A 21,974-nucleotide genomic window follows, 5' to 3' on the forward strand; every position below is an offset into this window, starting at 1 on the left:
CTCCGCAATAAAACAGGTCTCACAGTTCACTCCCAGGCCTACAAGGACCACATACAACACCATAAAGATGCCCTCTCCCGCGCCCGCTCCGCCTACTACTCTCAAATTATCCACTCTGGCTCCGGAAACCCAAAAGCACTCTTCTCTACAATAAACAAACTCCTCAGCCCCCTGAACACCACCACCCAGTCATTCACAATAGACAACTGCATCTCCTTCCTTTCATTCTTCCAACGCAAAATTGAAAACATCTACAACAGCTTGACCACCGCCGCACCCGCTCCCCCTCAAACCACCTGCCCCCCCTTATCCTGCCATCCCCTGTCTCAATTCTCCCCAGTCTCCCCTACTGACCTCTCTGAACTCCTCATCGGAATGAAAACTGCCACCTGCACTCTTGACCCCATCCCCTCCAGCTTTGTCAAGGCCTCCCTTCCTGCTCTCTCTCCACTTATCATTGCAACAATAAACTCCTCCCTGTCTACAGGCATCGTCCCACCATCCCTCAAAATTGCTGCTGTTACCCCCATTCTGAAAAAACCTGGACTAAACCCTGACACCCTAAATAACTTCAGACCCATCTCCAACCTACCCTTTCTGTCAAAGGTTTTGGAACGCGCTGTAGCCACTCAACTCAAACATCACCTCTCTGCCAATAACCTGTATGAAACATTCCAATCCGGATTCCGCTCCATCCACAGTACTGAAACTGCTCTCCTCAAAATCACCAACGACCTTCTCCTCTCCTCTGACGCTGGCAACCTCAACATTCTCATCCTCCTCGACCTCAGCGCCGCCTTTGACACCATCGATCACACCATCCTCCTCACCCGACTTGAAACCACCTTTAACATTACCGGCACTGCCCTCTCTTGGATTAAATCATACCTCTCTGACAGACGTCAGTTCATCTCCATCAATAACTGCAAATCCCCCACTGCTCCCCTCCCCCAAGGTGTCCCCCAAGGTTCAGTTCTTGGCCCCCTCCTCTTCATCCTTTACCTGTCCCCCCTCGGTCACTTAATCCGCCGTCATGGTCTCCAATTCCACTGCTTCGCCGATGACATCCAGCTTTTCATCTCCACCAAGTCCATCTCCACCGCCACCCACTCTATCCTGACAAACTGCATCACTGAAATAAAATCCTGGCTTCAAATCAACTTCCTCAAACTTAACTGTGATAAATCTGAAATAATCATCATTGGCCCAAAAACGCTCACCAAGTCCACCCATAACTTTGCCCTCAACATCGACGGTTTCCCAGTATCCACCTCCCCTCACATCCGGAATCTTGGCATCATCTTTGACCAAACCCTCTCCTTCGACAAATACACTAAACAGATCACAAAGACAGCCTTTTTTCACCTGAAAAACATCGCCCGTCTCCGTCCATCCCTCTCCTCCGTGGCTGCAGAAACCCTCATCCACGCCTTCATCACTTCCCGTCTGGACTACTGCAATAGCCTCCTTTATGGTTCACCCTCAACAATCACCAATAAACTCCAATACATTCAGAACTCCGCTGCCCGTCTACTCACCCATTCCTGGACCCGTGACCACATCACCCCCGTCCTTTACAAGCTTCACTGGCTCCCCATCTCCCAGAGAATCCAGTACAAAATCCTCCTCTTGACCTACAAAGCCCTCCATAACCTGGCCCCATCCTACCTGGCTGACCTCCTCTCCAGACACACTCCCACCCGCAACCTCCGCTCTGCTGGTACCAACCTCCTGACCCCCCCCATCCAGACCAAATTTAGATCCTGGGGGGACAGGGCCTTCTCCATCGCTGCTCCCACCCTCTGGAACTCGCTACCTCACACCATCAGAGACTCCTCCTCACTCACGACATTCAAAACATCATTCAAGACCCACCTGTTCAACACTGCATTCAACATTTAACCCACAGCATCTAACCCCTGACTATCTCCTCTCCTTCTCCCTCCTTTGTGCTTTGAATATTTCCCTATTGATTCTTATTTTTTTGCAATTGTTTTTATGTTTTGCTATGCATTATGTTTTGCACTCTGTCAAAGCGTCTTTGGGCTTCCTGAAAAGCGCTATATAAAATAAATGCATTATTATTATTATTATTATTAATCTACTCTCGTTCTCTGTTTTTTCCCAGTCTTTTCACCCCATACTTCCTTGTTTAAAATCTTAACTAAAAAAAAAACCAAAAACATTTCCTTCTTTGTTCTTTTCGTTCGTTCGTTCTTCGACCACGTGTTTCACCCCCATTTCACCCCCATTTTCACGCCATTCCCCAGATCTGTTTTGCCCTGTTCCTTTTGCTGACACCTTTTGCCCTGTTCAGTCCCTCGAGGGCCTCTAGGCCCTCTCCCCGTTTGTATTTTTGTGAATATTAGATTGTTCTTCTTCACGGTTTTGTTTAAATATGTTTAAACTTTCCCCTGCAGTGTTTTATTCAGTGGTATATTACAACGCGCTGTTTTTCTTCCCATTTAAAAGGCTCTTTTCAATTTCCTCTCCAACTCATTCTACTTCCAAAAAAATTCAATCTCTTATAATTCTTCCTCACGACATGCTCTAAATTCTCATTCATTCCACCCCTCCTCCATCGTTCTTAAACGGATCGCTAACTTGAAAATCACAATAAACCCAATTTGTTATAAATGTTCGTCTTTCATAAATCATCCACTTTCTAAACTCCCCCCTTGCCCCTCCCTTCCAAATCTCCACCTTGCCGCTCCCCTCCTAAACTCCCCCTAACCCCTCCCCTTCAAAACTCCCCCCCAACCCCTCCCCTTCAAATCTTCCCCCCCCCTTCAAATCTTCCCCCCCCCCCTACCATCCCTCTCCAATTCTCCCCCCTCCCACCTCCTTCTCAAAGCTGCCTCCTCTTGACTTCATCTCCCTTCTGTCTCAAACCTCCACCTCCCCCAACCTTCTACTTTCCTCTGCCACCCCTCAAATAACCCCTCACTGTGCCTCATCCCATCACCATCAAACCTTTCGTCCTCATCCTTCCCTTTCTTGTAACTCTTCTGTAATCTCTGACACACTATCAACTGCTCTTCCTACCTCCCCCTATCATCCTTCATCTGCCCCTACCCCGCCTCTCCCTCTCCTGCACCCGATGCTCCCCCTCTCTCTTCATTAACGATATGGACCTCAAACATCCGGGGCCTTCGCTCAAACCTGATTGATCTCTCCATTCAGGTTGCTTCTGACAATCCAGACTTGATCTGCTTAACAGAAACTTTCCTCCTTCCAGATGTCTCTGATTCCTTAATATCTCTTCCTGGTTACTCCCTCCTGCAGTATGATAGACCTGAGCCTCGTCCTGGTGGTGGGGTTGCTATCTTTATCAAAAACTCTTCCTCACTCTCCTTGCACTGCCCTCTCTCCACCCCACCCCCAGGAGTACCTCTGGCTACAGCTTCCTCTCCGCTCCCACCTTTTGTTCATATGTGTTCTGTACCGTCCTCCAAACAGTGATGACTCCATTTACATTTCGCTGTCTGACAACATGGACCAACTTCTATGAACTCATCCCAACTCTCTCTTCCTCATATGTGGCGACTTCAACTGTCATCATGCCAGCTGGCTGGGTATGGGTTCCTCTCTCACCAGCCATGGCACCTCAGCAAAGGACTTCTGTGACTCGTTGGGACTGACACAATCTGTCAATTTCCCGACCCGGATCTCAGTCAATGGAGTATCTTCTCTTCTAGACTTGGTTATGACAAACTTCCCTGCAAATGTCTGCTGCTCCTCTTCTGCTCCAATGGGTTCTTCTGATCATGTGCTTGTTAAAGTGGACATCTCTCTGGCCATTCTCAGAGAGCCTCCTCAGCGCCGACGAGTCTGGCATTTCACTCAGGCTGACTGGCACGGTCTGCAAGCAGCCATCAATCATCTGGACTGGTCTCCCATCTCTACTGCCTCTGACATTAATTCTTCCTGGGAATTCTTCCAAAGCAAACTGCTCTCTCTCATGCACAGATTTATCCCATCTCGTCTTCAGTTGTCTTACCCTTCTTCCCATCCATGGTACTCTGAATCTTGTGGTGAGGCTGTTGCCCTGAAACAACTTGCCTTTGCCTCTTGCAAGGCAAATCCAACTGAAGGCAATCTCAGTTCCTTCCACCAAGCTCGGAACAAATGTGTGTCTACCCTCAGGAGTGCCAGGAAGCACTATCTCTCCACACTCAAGAATGAACTCTCAAACCTGTCTCCTTCCTCCAAATTCTGGTGCGTCTGGTCAAATCCGTTTCTGGTGTTTGTTCCCCCTCCATCCCCTCCCTCACCTCAAATGGCTACACAGTTGACACCGCACGTGACAAAGCCGAATGCCTCAACTCTGTGTTTGCCTCAAAATCTTGTGTCCCAAACCCATCTCTCTCTGTTCCCACCTTACCCAGTCGAACCCAACTGCTCCTGGACTCTGTGTCCTTCTCTCCTGACAAGGTGGAGAAGTTTTTGTCAAACCTCGACACTGATTCTGCAACTGGACCAGACGGCATCAGCCCACGGGTCCTAAAATCCTGCTCTGCCGCTCTATCTCACCCTCTCTCTGTTCTTTTCACCATCTCGTTTGCTCAAGGTCATCTGCCAGCATCTTGGAAATCAGCAAACATTACCGCTTTACACAAAAAATGTGCAAAAACAGATCCTTGCAACTACAGACCAATCAGCGCTCCCAATTATCAGCAAAGTCATGGAATCCATCATTGCTTCGGATATCAAATCCCTCCTCTTCTCCAATGGCTTGATCTCCGATCATCAATTTGGATGCAGACCAGGTCATTCTACTCTGGACATGTTGCTTCTGCTGTCTCAACAATGGATGGAGGTCCTCAATGCCAAACAGGAAATCAGAGCTGTCTCCCTTGACATATCACGTGCCTTCGATACGGTCTGGCACCCAGCTCTGCTCACCAAACTCTCCTCCTGTGGTATCCATGGAAATCTCGACGCTTGGCTTGCGGACATCCTCTCTGGTCGTAGTCAATGTGTGGCCCTGAATGGATTTCTCTCATCGCCCCTTCCTGTTCTGGCTCGAGTTCCCCAAGGTAGTGTTCTGGGCCCTGTGCTTTTTCTGGTCTTCATCAATGATCTCTCCAACTCTCTGGAAAATCCTCTCTATCTCTTTGCTGATGACTCCACTCTCTGCCGCTCCATGCCTCCGATCGGCAGCCTTCAGCCTCCTCACTCTCTGCAGACCTGGACAAAATCACAAACTAGTCAAACAAGTGGAACATGTTTTTCAATCCTGACAAATCTCACACTCTTACAATGTCTCTCCGAAAAGACCGACTGGAAAACCCTCCCATCTACTTTCTCAACAATCCTCTCCAAGAAGTTCTGTCGCTCAAGCTTTTGGTTCTCACTATCTGCCATGATCTTTCTTGGGAAAACCACTTTTCCAAGCTGGCCTCCAAAGCCAGTCGCCGACTGGGCATCCTCCGTCGTGCGAAGTCCTTCCTTGGCACACCTGAGCTCCTCAGCACATACAAGGCTTTCATCCGCAGCTCAATGGAATACTGTTCCCCCCTTTGGGCCGGTGCGCCTGCCTCACACCTAGCTCGTCTTCACGCTGTTGAAGCCAAAGCTTTCAGTATCATTGGAATCTCCTGCGATGAAGCTAACTCCGAGGGCTTTTCTGTCTTCTACCGACTCCTCTCCGGCCTTGCTCCCCCAGCTATCTCTGTGCTCTGTCCCCCAAATATTCCTACAGGTCGCACAAGATCTGCCAGCAATCCTCTTCTGGTTTAACTGCCAAAATCTAGGCTCTCTGCTCACCTTCACTCTTTCATTCCCCTTTTCTCCCGCCTCTGGAACAAATTCCCCCACTCCCTTCAATCCCACGCCTCCCTCCAGGTCTTTAAAACAGCTGTTCACCACCATCTCTTATCTTCCCCCATCCAAAACCTAGATCTTTTCTACCCCTGCTAATTCACCCCATATACACTTTTTCGAAATTCCAACTTCTTTCCTGGAAGTCCTTGCAGTGTCCATATGTTTTGTAGCTCTCCCACCTCCCCCCAAGCCCTCTCCCTCCCACAGTTCTCTCGATGTCCCTGCTCTCAAATGTTGTGTTTGTGTCCTTCCCCTCTCTCCCCATCTTGTCTACCGCTCCCCTTATTTTGTGTTTTATGCGTCGGTTTGTGTCGGTTTGACTTTTTGTGTGATTAATGTTAGCTCTTTCACGAGCCTCGATCTTGTATACAAAAAAAAAAAAAAAAAAAAAGGGCCTTTTTGTGAATTTATTATTACCAAGCCTCAAATTTTCCAAGATATCAAATTCAAACTTGCACAACTTATTTGTACATATGTGTTGTGTATGATAAAAAAATTTGGTCACACTTAGTCAAAGGTCAAGGCCATCCAAAACATGTAATACACCTATGAGCCAACAATTAGAAAATGTATCGACCAAATGTGTTATGCACAACACTCAATCATGTCAATTGTAAAACACTCGATGGGCCAAATTTTCGATACAATCGGACGCCGATATTTGCGGTTGCAACATTCACGGACCCAACATTCACGGACCCCGCATATCCGCGGTTGATATATCGTGACCCGCTTCAACATTCGCGGCCCTGTGTCCCGCATATTCACGGTTTTTCAGGGGCGCAAGAAAAAAGAAATTCCACGAGCTGCGAACGTAACACAATTCTAAACTATTGCATCCCAGATCTGGATTCAGACCTGAACCAAAAATGTTTGTGGTGGTGGCAGAGGTCCGCAGATACCTCCACACATATCATGATATGTATCATTTTGACCCTATCATTCTATGGTGGAGAATCACTTTAAAATTAAAAAAAAAAATCCTAGTATTGGGATCCTTATTCGGATCTTCACCAAAATTGAATGGATTCGTCATTACAAACACCCAATCTGTCCAACAATTTTGCCCAAATCCGTCCATGATATTTTGAGGTATCGTGGTATCTATCATTTTTGGCCCATGGCCTGGTGTTGGCTTAGCGGTTAGGGTGCCGGCTTGGGATGCTAGGATCCTGGGTTCGAATCCCAGTCCACCACTGAATTAACACCAGGGGGGTTGACTCAGCCTGTCATCCTTCCGAGGTCGGCAAATTGAGTACCAGTTCACTGGTAATTCCCCGTGTGTCGCAAAAGGCGACTAACAGGGTTGGCGGCAGGAAAAGCATCCGGCCGTAAAACATTGCTTCAAAAAAGGGGACCACGGTGCCCGAGAAAGGCCAATCCCCGCCCTGTGGGGAAAAATGGCCTCTAAAGGTGGTTCTGTATTATTTTTGCCCCATCTCTCAATGGTGAAGAATAACTTTTAAAATTCTCAGATCTAGATCCGGAAGTGGATATTCACCAAAATCGAATCATTTTGTCCGTGTCACATACCCAACCTCTCAAACAAATTTCGTCCGAATCGGTGCACGACTTTTTCAGATGCTTTTTGACGTGGTTGACAACGCAGCTGGAAACATGGTGATATATGGTACTTTTCGTGTACCCATGGAGGACCATTGATTGGCTTCTTCATCGGGTTTAACATGCCTCAACATCCGCCTTAACGGAATAAGTTAGGCAAAGGGTGTGGAGTTTATGTGCAAAGGGAGTCACTGAGAATGTGGTAAACACCTTGCAAATGAGGCGTAGTAGTTCCCCCTACTGGTGATGAGTGGAATGAGGTGCAAAAGTCACGGGAGAAGTGAAGGATGGGGATAGACAGAGGGTGGGAGAGAGAGAGCCAACAAAAGCTAACACGCATGGATTTTAATTCAGAATATTAAGGTTTATTATGTGAGGAGGGGACTCGTAATTGGAGGAATAGCTCATTCTGCACTGGGTCATCATGTAGTTGTTTGCTTACTTCCGATAATGTACAAATGAAAACATTTATCAGACTGTAAAATAATTATTACATTATAAATTAATTGCCTAACAAAGTCGGAGACTTTTCCACAGAAAATGTGGAAGATGTAGAGCGGCTGGGATGAGTCGGAATCATTTTCGTTGTTTTCATCCGTTGCACTCTCTGCGACCTTCCTGAGCAGGTATTCTTCATCAGCTTGAAGAAGCGTTTCCGAAACTCTGGCCTGACAAAGCCATAAAGTAGCGGATTGAGGCAACAGTGCACAAAGCCCAGGACTTCAGTAATGGCCATTGCCACTTCCACTTTATCTTCTGGGCCACAGGTTGTTGCGTTTGTGGTCCTGAGCAGCCAGGTGTCTATAAGAAGGGTGACGTGGTACGGCGCCCAACAGATGAAGAAGGCCACCACGAGAAGCACGGTGAGATACGTGACCTTGCACTGATGGGAGCGGTCGGTGCTCGTACGACGCAGCACCTTGGCAAGTCCTCCGTACGCTAGTACCATGGTTACCAGGGGGCCTAAAAACCCCAGAATTGCCAGCTCAGTTCTAGTGACCCTCTGCCATGTTTCTCCAGAGCCTGCAGGGAAGACCAGCTCGCACAATGTTTGGTCTCTGTCAGGCAGAGTATCGCGGAAGACTGCCTCCGGCAGTGCCAGTATAAGTGCTGAGATCCATGATGCCGCTAAATGTAAGTTGGTACCTTGTGGCCTGCCCTGTTTGGTTTGTGCTGCCAGGGCTATCGATTGGTACCTGTGTAAGCTAAGGGCGGCGAGCAATATAACACTGGCGTATATGTGTACGGCATAGAAGTAACCGGCAGCCTTGCACATGAAGCGTCCAAACAGCCAGTCCTTGTAGACCGAATAGACTGCCCAAAAAGGCAGAGAGAGGACCAGGAGCAGGTCCACCAGAGATAGGTGCAGGACGTAGTAATCTGCTGCCATGACTTTTCGTCGTCCTCTTCCTCTCTTCGTAAGTACCAGGAGAACCATGCCGTTGCCAATAGCCCCTATGAGTACCACGAGCGAGTAGACGATAGGAACAAAGATTTGACTGAAGCTCTCTGGGAGACCAACATTGCAAGGTTTTGCAAAGTCTGTCGCCGAATAGTTGTACGCCTGATTGTAATTTGAGAAATATTCGATGCTGTCATTTATTGGGAGGAATTCTTCGTCGTTGCTGTACATTTCTGGTGATGACCATGGTGACCATTCCAGGTTGTGTTGATCTGGTGAATAGTAAAGCGACGTATCAGGTGGCAATTCAAGGTAGTCACCCTGTGGAACAAAAGGATACAATCACGATATGTAAGAGTTTATTCGAATCATTAACATTAGTAACAGTGATTTTAAGTTGTTCACCCTGACCCAAATCGCTGTTGTGCTTTTAGATTGCAATTTGTGTGTTTTTGTGGTTGAATCCTGCGGCTAACATCCGACATAGCCAATGCAGTCTGTGAGCAATTTGCAGAGGGAGACGTTGCGTGTCCTTCAAATGTACTGGGCAGTGTATTCACCAAAACAGCTGAGTAATATCTCACAAGTAAAACACCTAAGTCTCTCTCGGTGGCTTAATCATTGGACGTGGGAGGTCAGTGGTTCGAATCTCAAGCAACGAAGCAGCACGGACCATTTTAAAAAGTATTTGGTACGACTCAGCTGATGCTCAGCAATTACAAGGATATGGACAAACAGCCATATGTTGGCAACCATTATATGTTGGCTATAACCAGCCATATGTTGGCAACAGCCATATGTTGGCAACAGCCATATGTTGGCTATAACCAGCCATATGTTGGCAACCATTATATGTTGGCTATAACCAGCCATATGTTGGAAACAGCCATATGTTGGCAACAGCCATATGTTGGCAACAGCCATATGTTGGCAACCATTATATGTTGGCTATAACCAGCCATATGTTGGAAACAGCCATATGTTGGCAACAGCCATATGTTGGCAACAGCCATATGCTGGCAACCATTATATGTTGGCTATAACCAGCCATATGTTGGAAACAGCCATATGTTGGCAACAGCCATATGTTGGTTATAACCAGCCATATGTTGGAAACAGCCATATGTTGGCTATAACCAGCCATATGTTGGAAAGTATTATATGTTGGCTATAACCAGCCATATGTTGGAAACAGCCATATGTTGGAAACAGCCATATGTTGGCTATAACCAGCCATATGTTGGCAACCATTATATGTTGGCTACAACCAGCCATATGTTGGCAACAGCCATATGTTGGCAAACAGCCGTACATTGGCAACAGCCATATGTTGGCAAACAGCCGTACATTGGCAACAGCCATATGTTGGAAACAGCCATATGTTGGCTATAACCAGCCATATGTTGGCAACCATTATATGTTGCCATATGTTGGCTATAACCAGCCATATGTTGGCAAACAGCCGTATATTGGCAACAGCCATATGTTAGCTATAACCAGCCATATGTTGGCAACCATTATATGTTGGCTATAACCAGCCATATGTTAGCAACAGCCATATGTTGGCTATAACCAGCCATATGTTGGAAACAGCCATATGTTGGAAACAGCCATATGTTGGCTATAACCAGCCATATGTTGGCAACCATTATATGTTGCCATATGTTGGCGATAACCAGCCATATGTTGGCAACAGCCATATGTTGGCAAACAGCCGTATATTGGCAACAGCCATATGTTAGCTATAACCAGCCATATGTTGGCAACCATTATATGTTGGCTATAACCAGCCATATGTTAGCAACAGCCATATGTTGGCAAACAGCCGTATATTGGCAACAGCCATATGTTGGCTATAACCAGCCATATGTTGGCAACCATTGCTGAAGCACTGATGGGCCTAATGGCCTCCTCCTGCGTCTATGTTCCTTGTAAGGGAACTGTATTAAAATCATTAGTTTTACATTAATAAATCCAATCACAGAGCAGATTCATCTTGACACGATACCTGAAATTTGTCTCCCTTTATTCCTCCGAAAAGTATGCCAACTTTGGTGCATGTTTCACCAAATAAATGATTCATCGAATACTCTACGCCCACTTGTGTCGCTCACGCATGAAACATGTACAATCATGTACAAACTCCGATGTAATTTTCATAAGCTTTATGTGAATGCTTTTATTATTCCATTATTGTATGCATTATTTTTATCCTGGGAATCTATAAGCCCCCCCCCCCCCCCCCTCCACAATACCCCTAATACTTTATTTGAGGAAGCAAATATTAACGCTGCTTTGGATTACTGAAAATGGGAGGAGAAACTTGGAAAACATTGAAAGAGGAAGTTTGTGGTGCCAGTTCCTCATAATGCAATCTTATCCCTCGTACGTGATCAATAGCTCGATATCCGCTGGTACTTGTAACGTATCTCTCGGTACTTTTGATGTAATCTCACCATGTCGAGCATTTCCTCGTGCACCCTTGTCGATGTGGATTTGCCAACTTTCCAAACCGGAGATGATGTGACTGTGAGGGTACGTCCGTCCGCTCCCTCAGATTCCTGGGAATGGGGAGTCGGAGTGACAAGAAATTTTACTTTCTCTGTTTTTTGTCAAGTTATGCAAAAGAAACTCACTGAATTATTTATTTTCTTCGACATCTGCAAATGTAAGCATCATTTATTTATTTATTTATCAGTGTAAAATCTATGGTGATGGTGGCGTGGTCTAGTTGGTGACACGTTTCACATCAGCATGTAATTTGATCTCTACTTCATACTTCATTATAAAATATGACCTGCCAAAGCACAAAAGGAGTAAACTTTGGTGAAAGGTTTCTTCTTCAGGGTGAAGTTTGATGGTCATGAAAGAGGTGCTTGCACAGAACCACCGTGGTGCGTTTGCAAAGTCAAAATGAATACCTCATCAAAATGTCCAAGAACGATTCATTTTACAAAGCTTGCTGTTTGTTCACGTTCAACACAATATGGAGCCATTGATGTTTGGATAATATTACGCAATTTAAACCGTTTGATAAAGTGTTGAACCGCCCAATATCATGATATAAGTTGAGAAGTGTCTGTTTGTTTGCTTCAAAATATTTGTGTGTTGTTTTTTTTAACTTCTTGTGGAGTTGAAGAAATGCGGGCAAGGGGGTTAACAAGGGGAGATGCAGAAAATAGGGCAAAATGGAGAAGATCGTCATGGGGCCCGCAAGGCTAACCCCCGCTCTAGCAGGGAAAATGGCCTTAAAATGCCCGTTGTTGTTGTTGTTGTTGTTGAAAACTGCTAATTAGGATGTGCACGGGAGGGTTTAGACAGTAAAAAAACAAAAAACATTCATCGTCCTGGGGGTATATGGTGGGAGAGGACCCAATTATCTCTATCTAAATGTGTGTGCTCCCAGTTAAAGGGGGACAGGTGGTATAACAAGTAACAACTAGAATGTCACTCAGTAGAGCGCATACCTCCACCTGGTTGGCCATATCACTCAATGGTGAAGAATCACTTTAAAAATTCTACTTGCTGGATCCGGATCTTCACTAAAATCTAACCGATTAGTCCTCGTCACACACACAACCGGTCCACCAAGTTTCGTCCAAATCCATCCACAACTTTTTGAGATATGTATCGTTTTTGGCCCAATCTCCCAATGGTGAAGAATCACTTACATAACCTCCATCCACCTTTGGTGGCGGAGGTAATAAAATATTCCAATTCTGGATGATCGTATCGTGGAGAATGGGCTCTTCACGAGTATCCTCTGTCGGCATCATTGGGATGTGGTTGGGAGGGGATGCACTTTCCTCCCACCCCCACTGCCGCACCACATCCTTTTTATTCCTCATTTCCAGTGTAGTTATTTCGTTGTTATTATTTGGATATTCTCCAGGATGTTACATGTTATTTAGACCTCAAGTGAGGAAGTCTGTGGCATTCTGGAAGACCAGCAGATCCTAAAAAAAAAAAAAACACCAAACTGTGGTTGCAGCTGGAAATTCCTTGCCTGCGGAGGGTTGATTCTGATCACATTTTCGATGGAAAGATGATCTTATTGGAAAATAATGTGGAATGCCACAGGGAAGGAGGTCAAGGAGTATTCTACTAAGAAGAGAAGTTCAACCTGATATTCTTCCTCTTCCACCCCCTCCCCTCGCCCCTTTTGCAGTACTTTTGGAGTACCGTGAAATGGGATGAATCGGGACACAAACTGAAAAATAGCTCGGAATCTTTTTTCGCTAAATTGATAACCATACTGATTTGTTGATATTTGGGTTGAAAGTGTTCTCTTGTTTTTTTAAAAAGCAACTTATAGTCCCCATTAACCCCATATATGGGTTAAATAGGAATAAATAGGATTTTTATGGCTGTCCCTATTCACCCCGTTTTACGGGTGAACAGGGACAGTCACTAATACAAAAAAATAATAATCAAGAAATCGGGCCAGTTTGGAGAAACTTTTTATCCCATTTTTTTTTTTCATTGGCACCGTGGTTTATATTATGGGTGCGTATTATGTGCATCCATCTGAGCTATAAATTTAGCAATAAGTTGGAAACTCAGGATTGTTTCTTGATTATTATTTTTTTGTATTAGTGACTGTCCCTGTTCACCCGTAAAACGGGGTGAATAGGGACAGCCATAAAAATCCTATTTATTCCTATTTAACCCATATATGGGGTTAATAGGGGCTATAAGTTGCTTTTTAAAAAAACAAGAGAACACTTTCAACCCAAATATCAACAAATCAGTATGGTTATCAATTTTCAGCGAAAAAAGTTTCCGAGCTATTTTTCAGTTTGTGTCCCAATTCACCTTGCTGTCCCTATTACCCCCATTTTACGGGACATCATTTTAGGCATTTACTGCACGCTGTTTTGTTTTATTATTTTTTTTGTAGTCAAAATCTAGGCTCATGGAATAGCGAGGTGATTGGTGACAAAATGGTAACATCAAATCAGGAGGAACTACAAGCAAGGGAGTGAATGAACAGGAAAAGAGCTGAAGAAGAAGAAGAAGAAGAAGAAGAATCGCAAGGTTGGTTTAGGTCTTATTAATTTGGGTAGAAATGATCATGGGAATGGATGGGTGGTGAAATACAATGGTCGTACACAGCTTGTTTGAATTCCTGAAAGGAAAAGTGTGATTGAACGGTCTCTGGAAGTCAGTTCTATAAATGGGAGAAAAGAGGAACAAGAGAGTAGAGGGTGAGGCATGGATTTTGATTTTAAACATGACTCGGTTATTGCAAAACACGTGCATGCTGGAGGAGCTTTGAGGGCCAGAGGGCTGAGCAGAGGGAGCAAGGTTTTTGGGTTCATAATTCCAATAAGTGCAATAATTACCTCTGCCACCAAAGGTGGATGGAGGTTATGTTTTCACCCTTGTTACTTGCTGGAAAAGATTCCGGCAAGTATGTTGGTTGGTCGGTTTGTCTGTCTGTCTGGTTGTCTGTTTGTGCGCAGCACTACGTCGACACCGTTGCACGTAGAATCGCCAAACTTTACACACATATTTGCCTTGCCCTGGAATAGACTGTGCCCAATTTTTTACTTTTTTTTGTTTTGTTTTGTTTTGTATACTGAATCGAGGCTCGTAAAAGAGCTAACATTTACTTCACAAACAAATCAACCACACAAACAAAATATATAAAAAGAGGGAGCGGAAGATAACATGGGGAGAGAAGGGCAAGCACACAACCACAACATTTGAGAGCAGGGAGATGTGTGGGAGGAGGGAGAGGGCTTGGGGGGATGAGGCGTGGGAAGGGTGGGGGGGGGGGGGGCAAGTTGGTATCCTGGGAGAAGGATAAAACACAAGGACACCAAGGACTTCCAGGACAGAAGTTGGTATTTCAAAAAAGTGGAATTGGGGTGAAATTAGCGGGGGTAGAAAAGATCAAGGTTTTGGATGGGGGAGATATAAGAGATGGTGCTGAACAGCTGTTTTAAAGACCTGGAGTGTGGAGTGGGATTGAAGAGAGTGGGGGAGTTTGTTCCAGAGGCCGGAGAAAAGGGGAATGAAAGAGTGAAGGTGAGCAGAGAGCCTAGATTTTGGCAGTTTAACCAGAAGAGGGTTGCTGGCAGATCTTGTGCGACCTGTAGGAATATTTGGGGGACAGAGCACAGAGAGAGCTGGGGGGGCAAGGCCAGAGAGGAGTCGGTAGAAGACGGAAAGACCACCAACCTGCCTGCGGTGAGTGAGTGAGAGGCCCTCGGAGGTAGCTTCATCGCGGGAGATTCCAATGATTCTGAATGCTTTGATTTAAACAGCGTGAAGACGAGCTTGGTGTGAGGCAGGAGCACCGGCCCAGAGGGGAGAGCAGTATTCCATTGAGCTGCGGATGAAAGCAAGGTATGTGGTGAGGAGCTCAGGTGTGCCAAGGAAGGACATCGCACGATGGAGGATGCCCAGTCGGCGACTGGCTTTGGAGGCCAGATTTGAAATGTGGTTTTCCCAGGAAAGATCATGGCAGATAGTGAGACCCAAAAGCTTGAGTGACAGAACTTCTTGGAGAGGATTATTCAGAAAGTGGATGGGAGAGTTGTCCAGTCGGTCTTTTTGGAAAGACATCGTAAGAGTGTGAGATTTGTCAGGATTGAAAGACATGTTCCACTTGTTTGCCCAGTCTGTGATCTTGTCCAGGTCTGCAGAGAGTGAGGAGGCTGCAGACTGCCGATCTGAGGGATGAGGAATGGAGCGACAGAGAGTAGAGTCATCAGCAAAGAGATAGAGAGGATTTTCAAGATAGTCAGAGAGATCATTGATGAAGACCAGAAAAAGCACAGGGCCCAGAACACTGCCTTGGGGAACTCCAGCCTGAACAGGAAGAGGAGATGAGAGAAACCCATTCAGGGCCACACGTTGACTACGACTAGAGAGGAAGTCCGCCAGCCATGCGTGGAGATTTCCATGGATACCAAAAGGGGAGAGTTTGGTGAGCACAGCAGGGTGCCAGACCATATCAAAGGCACGTGATATGTCAAGGGAGACAGGTCTAATTTCCTGTTTGGCATTGAGGACCTCCATCCATTGTTGAGAAAGCAGAAGCAGCATGTCCAGAGTAGAGTGACCAGGTCTGAAACCAAATTGATGATCAGAGATCAAGCCATTGGAGACGAGGAAAGATTTCATATCTGAAGCAATGATGGATTCCATGACTTTGCTGATAATTGGGAGAAGGCTGATTGGTCTGTAGTTGCTGGGATCTGTTTTTGCACCTTTTTTGTGCAAAGCGGTGATGTTGGCAGATTTCCAAGCAGATGGCAGATGATCTTGAGCAAAAGAGAGGGTGAAGAGAACAGAGAGAGGGAGTGAAAGAGCGGAAGAACAGGATTTTAGGACCCGTGGGCTGATGCCGTCAGGTCCAGTTGCAGAATCAGAGTCGAGGGTTGACAGAAACTTTTCCACCTTGTCAGGAGGAAAGGACAAAGAGTCCAGGGGCAGCTGGGTACGACTGGGTACGGTGGGTACAGAGAGGGATGGGTTTGGGACACAAGATTTAGAGGCAAACACAGAGTTGATGCATTCAGCTTTTTCACGTGCGGAGTCAGCCGTGTGGCCGTTTGAGGTGAGGGAGGGGATGGAGGGGGAACAAACACCAGAAACAGATTTGACCAGACGCCACCAGGGTTTGGAAGAGGGAGACAGAAAAGAGAGTTCGGTCCTGAGAACGGAGAGATATTGTTTCCTGGCTCTCCTGAGGGTGGACACACACTTGTTTCGGGCTTTGTGAAAGGAAATGAGATTTCCTTCCTTTGGATTTGCTTTCCAGGAGACGAAAGCAAGTTGTTTCTGGGCAATATCCTCACCACAAGATTCCATGTACCATGGACGGGAGGAAGGGTATGACAACTGAAGACGAGATGGGATAAATCTGTGCATGAGAGAGAGCAATTTACTTTGGAAGAATTCCCAGGATGAGTTGATGTCAGAGGCGGTAGAGATGGGAGACCAGTGCAGATGATTGATGGCTGCTTGAAGACCGTGCCAGTTGGCCTGAGTGAAATGCCAGACTCGTCGACGCTGAGGAGGCTCTCTGAGAATGGTCAGAGAGATGTCCAATTTGACAAGCACATGATCAGATGAGCCGATTGGAGCAGAAGAAGAGCAGCAGACATTTTCAGGGAAGTTAGTCATAACCAAGTCCAGAAGAGAAGATGCTCCGTTGACTGAGATCCGGGTCGGGAAATTGACAGATTGTGTCAGTCCCAGTGAGTCACAGAAGTCCTTTGCTGAAGAACCATGGCTGGTGAGAGAGGTACCCACACCCAGCCAACTGGCATGGTGACATTTGAAATCACCACATATGAGTAAGAGAGAGTTGGGATGGGTAGATAGAAGTTGGTCCATATTATCAGTCAGCGAGATGTAGATGGAGTCATCACTGTTTGTTGGACGGTACAACACACATATGAACAAAAGGTGGGAGCGAAGGGGAAGCCGTCGCCAAAGGTATTCCTGGGGGTGAGGTGGAGAGAGGGCAGTGCAGGGCGAGTGAGGAAGAGAGTTTTTTATAAAGATAGCAACCCCACCTCCAGGACGAGGCTCAGGTCTATCATACCGGAGGAGGGAGTAACCTGGGAGAGATACCAAGGAATCAGAGACATCATGAAGGAGGAAAGTTTCTGTTAAGCAGATCACGTTTGGTTTTGTCACTTTAGTCCAAGGTCAAGCTCAAGGTCACCCAAAACGTGAAATCAGGGGGGTCGAGTTTTCATTTAAAATATATTTCAAGCCACTATAACTCTAAAAGTACAAGAGATATGCATACACTTACTGTTACTGACATATAGGAAATCACATACGACATTTCATTTGGCACCATGACCTTTGACCTTGAGTGACCTTCAAAGGTCAAACTCAAGGTCAAAAATTGTTTTTTTACTAATAACTCTGTCAAACATTACCCGATTCCCTTCTAACCAACAGCAAAATGTTCATTATTCAATTCTCGAAAAATGGCATGTGGCATAAAATTGTCAAAAATGCCTAGTTTTAATGATTTTTTGGGGTCAAAGGTCAGGGGGCCAAGTTTTCATTGAAAATATATTTCAAACCACTATAACTCTGAAAGGACAAGAGATATGCATTCACGAACTCAGTTACGTTCCATTGCTTAGCGTATATACCTGTACAGATTTCCCGCCATTTTGATCTAAAATGGTCAATAAAAAAGTACATTCCGGCAAGTCCTTGGTCTCTGACAGATTTTTCATCTGTTTGTTTGTCCGGTTTTGAACAAGATATCTCAAAAAGTTGTGGACGGATTCGGTCGAAATTTGGCAGAGATGTAGCGTATGTGACAAGGACGACATGGTTAGATTTTGGTGAAGATCCGGATCCGGCTACTAATTTTTTTAAAGTGATTCTTCACTATCGAGTGATATTGCCAAAACGATACATAAGCAGGATATCTCAAAAAGTTGTGGACGGATTTGGACGAAACTTGGTGGCCCCGTTGTGCGTGTGACAAGGACGAATCTTTTCGATTTTGGTGAAGATCTGAATATGGATTCGGCTACAATAATTATTTAATTTTTAAGTGATTCTTCGCCATTGAGAGATCGGGTGAAAAGCGATTATATAACATGATATTTAAAAAAAGTTATGGACGAGTTATGAATAAACTTGGTGGACGAGTTGGTTAGGTGACAACAAGCCGATTCGATTTTGGGTCAGGTCCGAATCCAGATCCGGTCTATCAGTGGATACAAAACGTAAACTGTCCAACCTGGTGGAGGTATGAGCTCTACTGAGTGTCCTTCTAGTTAATCTGTGAATTATTCAAATAAATAATAACCAAAATTATACTACACTTGAAATGACACTATCCTCCCTTCCCTGCATTTTATTAATTTAAATTTTGTCCGACATTTATTTGTCCATTGTCTACTAAGGTCCTTATAATTTATGTCAAAAGACACCGATGTCTACCAAAGTCTTTGTCCCGCATGTGATTTATAAGCATGCTCTTCCATGAATCTTAGATCTATAAAAAATACCAACACTTTACATATCCGTTGTGATCCGCATTGTATTTAGGAATCCCTCTACAATAGAGTTAACCGAGTTAACATGTTGTAATTTTAACACACCTCTTGCTTCGTGCATTACAAGTTATTCCAAGTAATTTGCTTTCCCTCTACCGTCGAGTGCACAAGTTGAAAACATGAGTGAAACCGAAGAAAGCCACATGTCGTGCAAGTGAAATATCATGACTCATGGTGCCGTGTGGTCAAAAAGTTTGTGTTTGTTTGTTTGGGTTTTTTTCCTGGAATTGGGGCATTTCCAGCCCTCGTTTTCATTTGCTCTAATTGAGAGTTAAAACCACCTCCCATTTAGGTCGTGAATATATGTGAAAGTCTATCTATGAATTGCAAAGCTTTCTTGACTTTTTTTTTTTTTTTTTTTGATGCATCACTCATCAGAAATCCACATATCGGATCCATTACTACAGCCTGATCCAAATTTCTAATTTGTCCGACAGAAAATGTCGAAACCACTTCGTTGTGACATCTCAGAACTAGAATAGCACCAAGCTGAACAGTTTACTTTTTGTATCCCACTGATAGGCCGGACCTGGATTCGGATCTGGATTCGGATCTGGATTCGGACCTGGATTCGGATCTGGATTCGGATCTGGATTCGGACCTGGATTCGGACCTGAACCAAAATCGAATCGGCTTGTGTGGCCCACCTAGTTTTGTTGTAACTCGTCCACAACTTTTCAAGATATCATGCCATGTATCGTTTTTAGTCGTATCTCTCAATGGTGAAGAATCATTTTAAATATAGAAAAGTTATCATATCCGGATCCGGATCCTCACCGGAATTGAATCAATTCGTCCTTGTCACACACCTGACCGGTCCACCAAGCTCCATCTGAACCCGTCCATAACTTTTTGAGATATCGTGCTCTATATCATTATCCGTATCGCTCAATGGTGAAGAATCACCTAAAATTCTCAGATCTGGAACCAGATCTTCACCAAAATCTAGTCATTTCATCCTGGTCGCACATCCAGCCTGTCCACCAAATTTCATCCGAATCCATCTACAATTTTTTGAGATATCCTGCTCACAGGCAGACGAGTGTGAAAACATAACCTCCATCCACCTTCAGTGGCGGAGGTAATTGGGAGTCCTTCTCGGAGCAGTATTTGCTCCATTGCTATAGTTTGCAAAAACATGTCTGCACCTTAAAAAGTTTATTCCCATCTGGACTCCTGGTTCATGATGTGGTTGGTGAACCCAGGTTGAAATCCCATATACCATAGGTGTCTGTCCATTATCTACGAAATCTCTCTGTAGTTCGTACAGATGTACACTGATGTCTAACAATGTCTTTGTTCTGCATGCGATTTATTTATAAACTTTTCCATTGATGCTCAGATCAATGTAAAAACAACTCGGTATTAAAAAAAAGATGTGATGATCTCCAGGTCACGTGACCTCCGGTATCTTTTTTTTTCAGCCCAGTATGTGTCACGTTTTCACACATGCCTGATCAGCTGTTTCTTTACAACTGTTTATTGACGCCACTGTGACGCGCACTCATTGCAGTCACGAACGCAGCGACACTTTGTTTTGCCACAAACATTTTGCTCTCTTGAATATTTGTCCCAGCAATCAGTTATAATTTAATATATGGATCAGTTGAAGAGCTGTGCTCAGACTTCTGATGGATCATTCTCCGTGAAATATATATATGTATATGTATGTATATTTATTTGTATATGTATATGTATGTATATCTATTTGTATATATATATGTATATGTATGTATATTTATTTGTATATATATATGTATATGTATGTATATTTATTTGTATATGTATATGTATGTATATTTATTTGTATATATATATATATATGTATATGTATGTATATTTATTTGTATATGTATATGTATGTATATTTATTTGTATATATATATATATATATGTATATGTATGTATATTTATTTGTATATGTATATGTATGTATATTTATTTGTATATATATATATATGTATATGTATGTATATTTATTTGTATATGTATATGTATGTATATTTATTTGTATATATATATATATGTATATGTATATGTATGTATATTTATTTGTATATACGATATATATATGTATATGTATGTATATATTTTTGTATATGTATATGTTTGTATATTTATATGTATATATATATATACACAATATATACACATAGAATCTTTTACACCAGACATATATATATATATATATATATATTTATGTCAGCCATTAGGGTTTTAGCCCCATGACTCAATTGATCATAACATCTGAAATTATATATCGTGCTTCAAAAAACTGATTTGAACTCAGCTGCAGGCAGAGGCGAGTGGACAAAAAGTGGTTTCGAGGCTCGACGTGCAGGGTGGATCCTTAGCCTAGTAAATTAGTCCTTGAATTATGTGCCAAACAGTAGATAAAATGTTCGCGACCCACGTACAGGAAAACATGGCGCCAAATGCCTCCTTCACGAAGGGAATAATTAATTATATATCTTTGTAGTTTCAGTATGTCTTCTAAAGCAAGGACGTAACCTAACACCTCGGAAGAAATATAGACATTACATATACTTGATTGTAATGGTATTCGGCATGTGTATCCAATCATTCATCTACCATTTAGCCTAGTGTATAAGAATATTTACTTCGGCCTGCGCTCGGGTCTGATATGTTTAGATAGATAGCCAAAAAAAGCGTAGCCTATCATTATGCTTACATCTTGTTGTCTAAATTTGACCTTCTGTAGGACGGGACAATGGGAGATGTTGTCCTTATGGCCTTGTATTGCTATGTTTTTAGCGCAGATTCTTGTCTAATATTTTGCTATAAATGAAATGCCTTTCCACTTATTTTTCAGCGAGTGTCTTGAGGAATTGCCCGCTGCGTGTAGGCGGCGCATTCTTGAGCCTCGTTCCACACGTGTGTATATAATCGATTTTATTAAACATTGTTGTTCTTCTTCCTCTGATTCTTCTTCTTCTTCCTTCCCTTGAGGTCTTCGATCTCAACATTTATATACACAAAACAATAAAATAGATGATTGTCATTTGGTTTCATCATCGTAAACAACATTATATAACGAGTTCATTTTTATGCAATGGTCCAATTTCTGCTCGATATAAGAAAAATGACAAACTTCTTCATCTTCAACAGAG

General features: G+C 44.0%; 3 protein-coding genes across 4 annotated transcripts in view; 2 read left to right on the forward strand and 1 right to left on the reverse strand.

Moving 5' to 3' along the window:
- Positions 1–21,974, forward strand: part of LOC137429002 (FYVE and coiled-coil domain-containing protein 1-like) — a 168,241-nt gene that overhangs the window by 116,995 nt on the left and 29,272 nt on the right. The window lies entirely within an intron of this gene.
- Positions 1–21,974, forward strand: part of LOC144892699 (uncharacterized) — a 400,706-nt gene that overhangs the window by 63,173 nt on the left and 315,559 nt on the right. The gene's annotated exons all lie outside the window — the stretch shown is intronic.
- The window catches only part of LOC137429314 (C-X-C chemokine receptor type 4-B-like), a 43,616-nt gene continuing 29,371 nt past the window's right edge, over positions 7,730–21,974 (reverse strand). Inside the window, exons 3-4 of the mRNA XM_068119269.2 lie at positions 11,248–11,352; positions 7,730–9,112 (exon numbers count right to left, since the gene is read on the reverse strand). Coding sequence (XP_067975370.2) covers positions 7,892–9,112; positions 11,248–11,259 — 1,233 coding nt within the window. The 5' untranslated portion in view covers positions 11,260–11,352 and the 3' untranslated portion in view covers positions 7,730–7,891. The remainder of the gene's footprint in view (positions 9,113–11,247; positions 11,353–21,974) is intronic.

Source organism: Myxine glutinosa, chromosome 6 (genome assembly GCF_964187855.1).
Source record: "Myxine glutinosa chromosome 6, kmMyxGlut1.1, whole genome shotgun sequence".
Taxonomy (NCBI): domain Eukaryota; kingdom Metazoa; phylum Chordata; class Myxini; order Myxiniformes; family Myxinidae; genus Myxine; species Myxine glutinosa.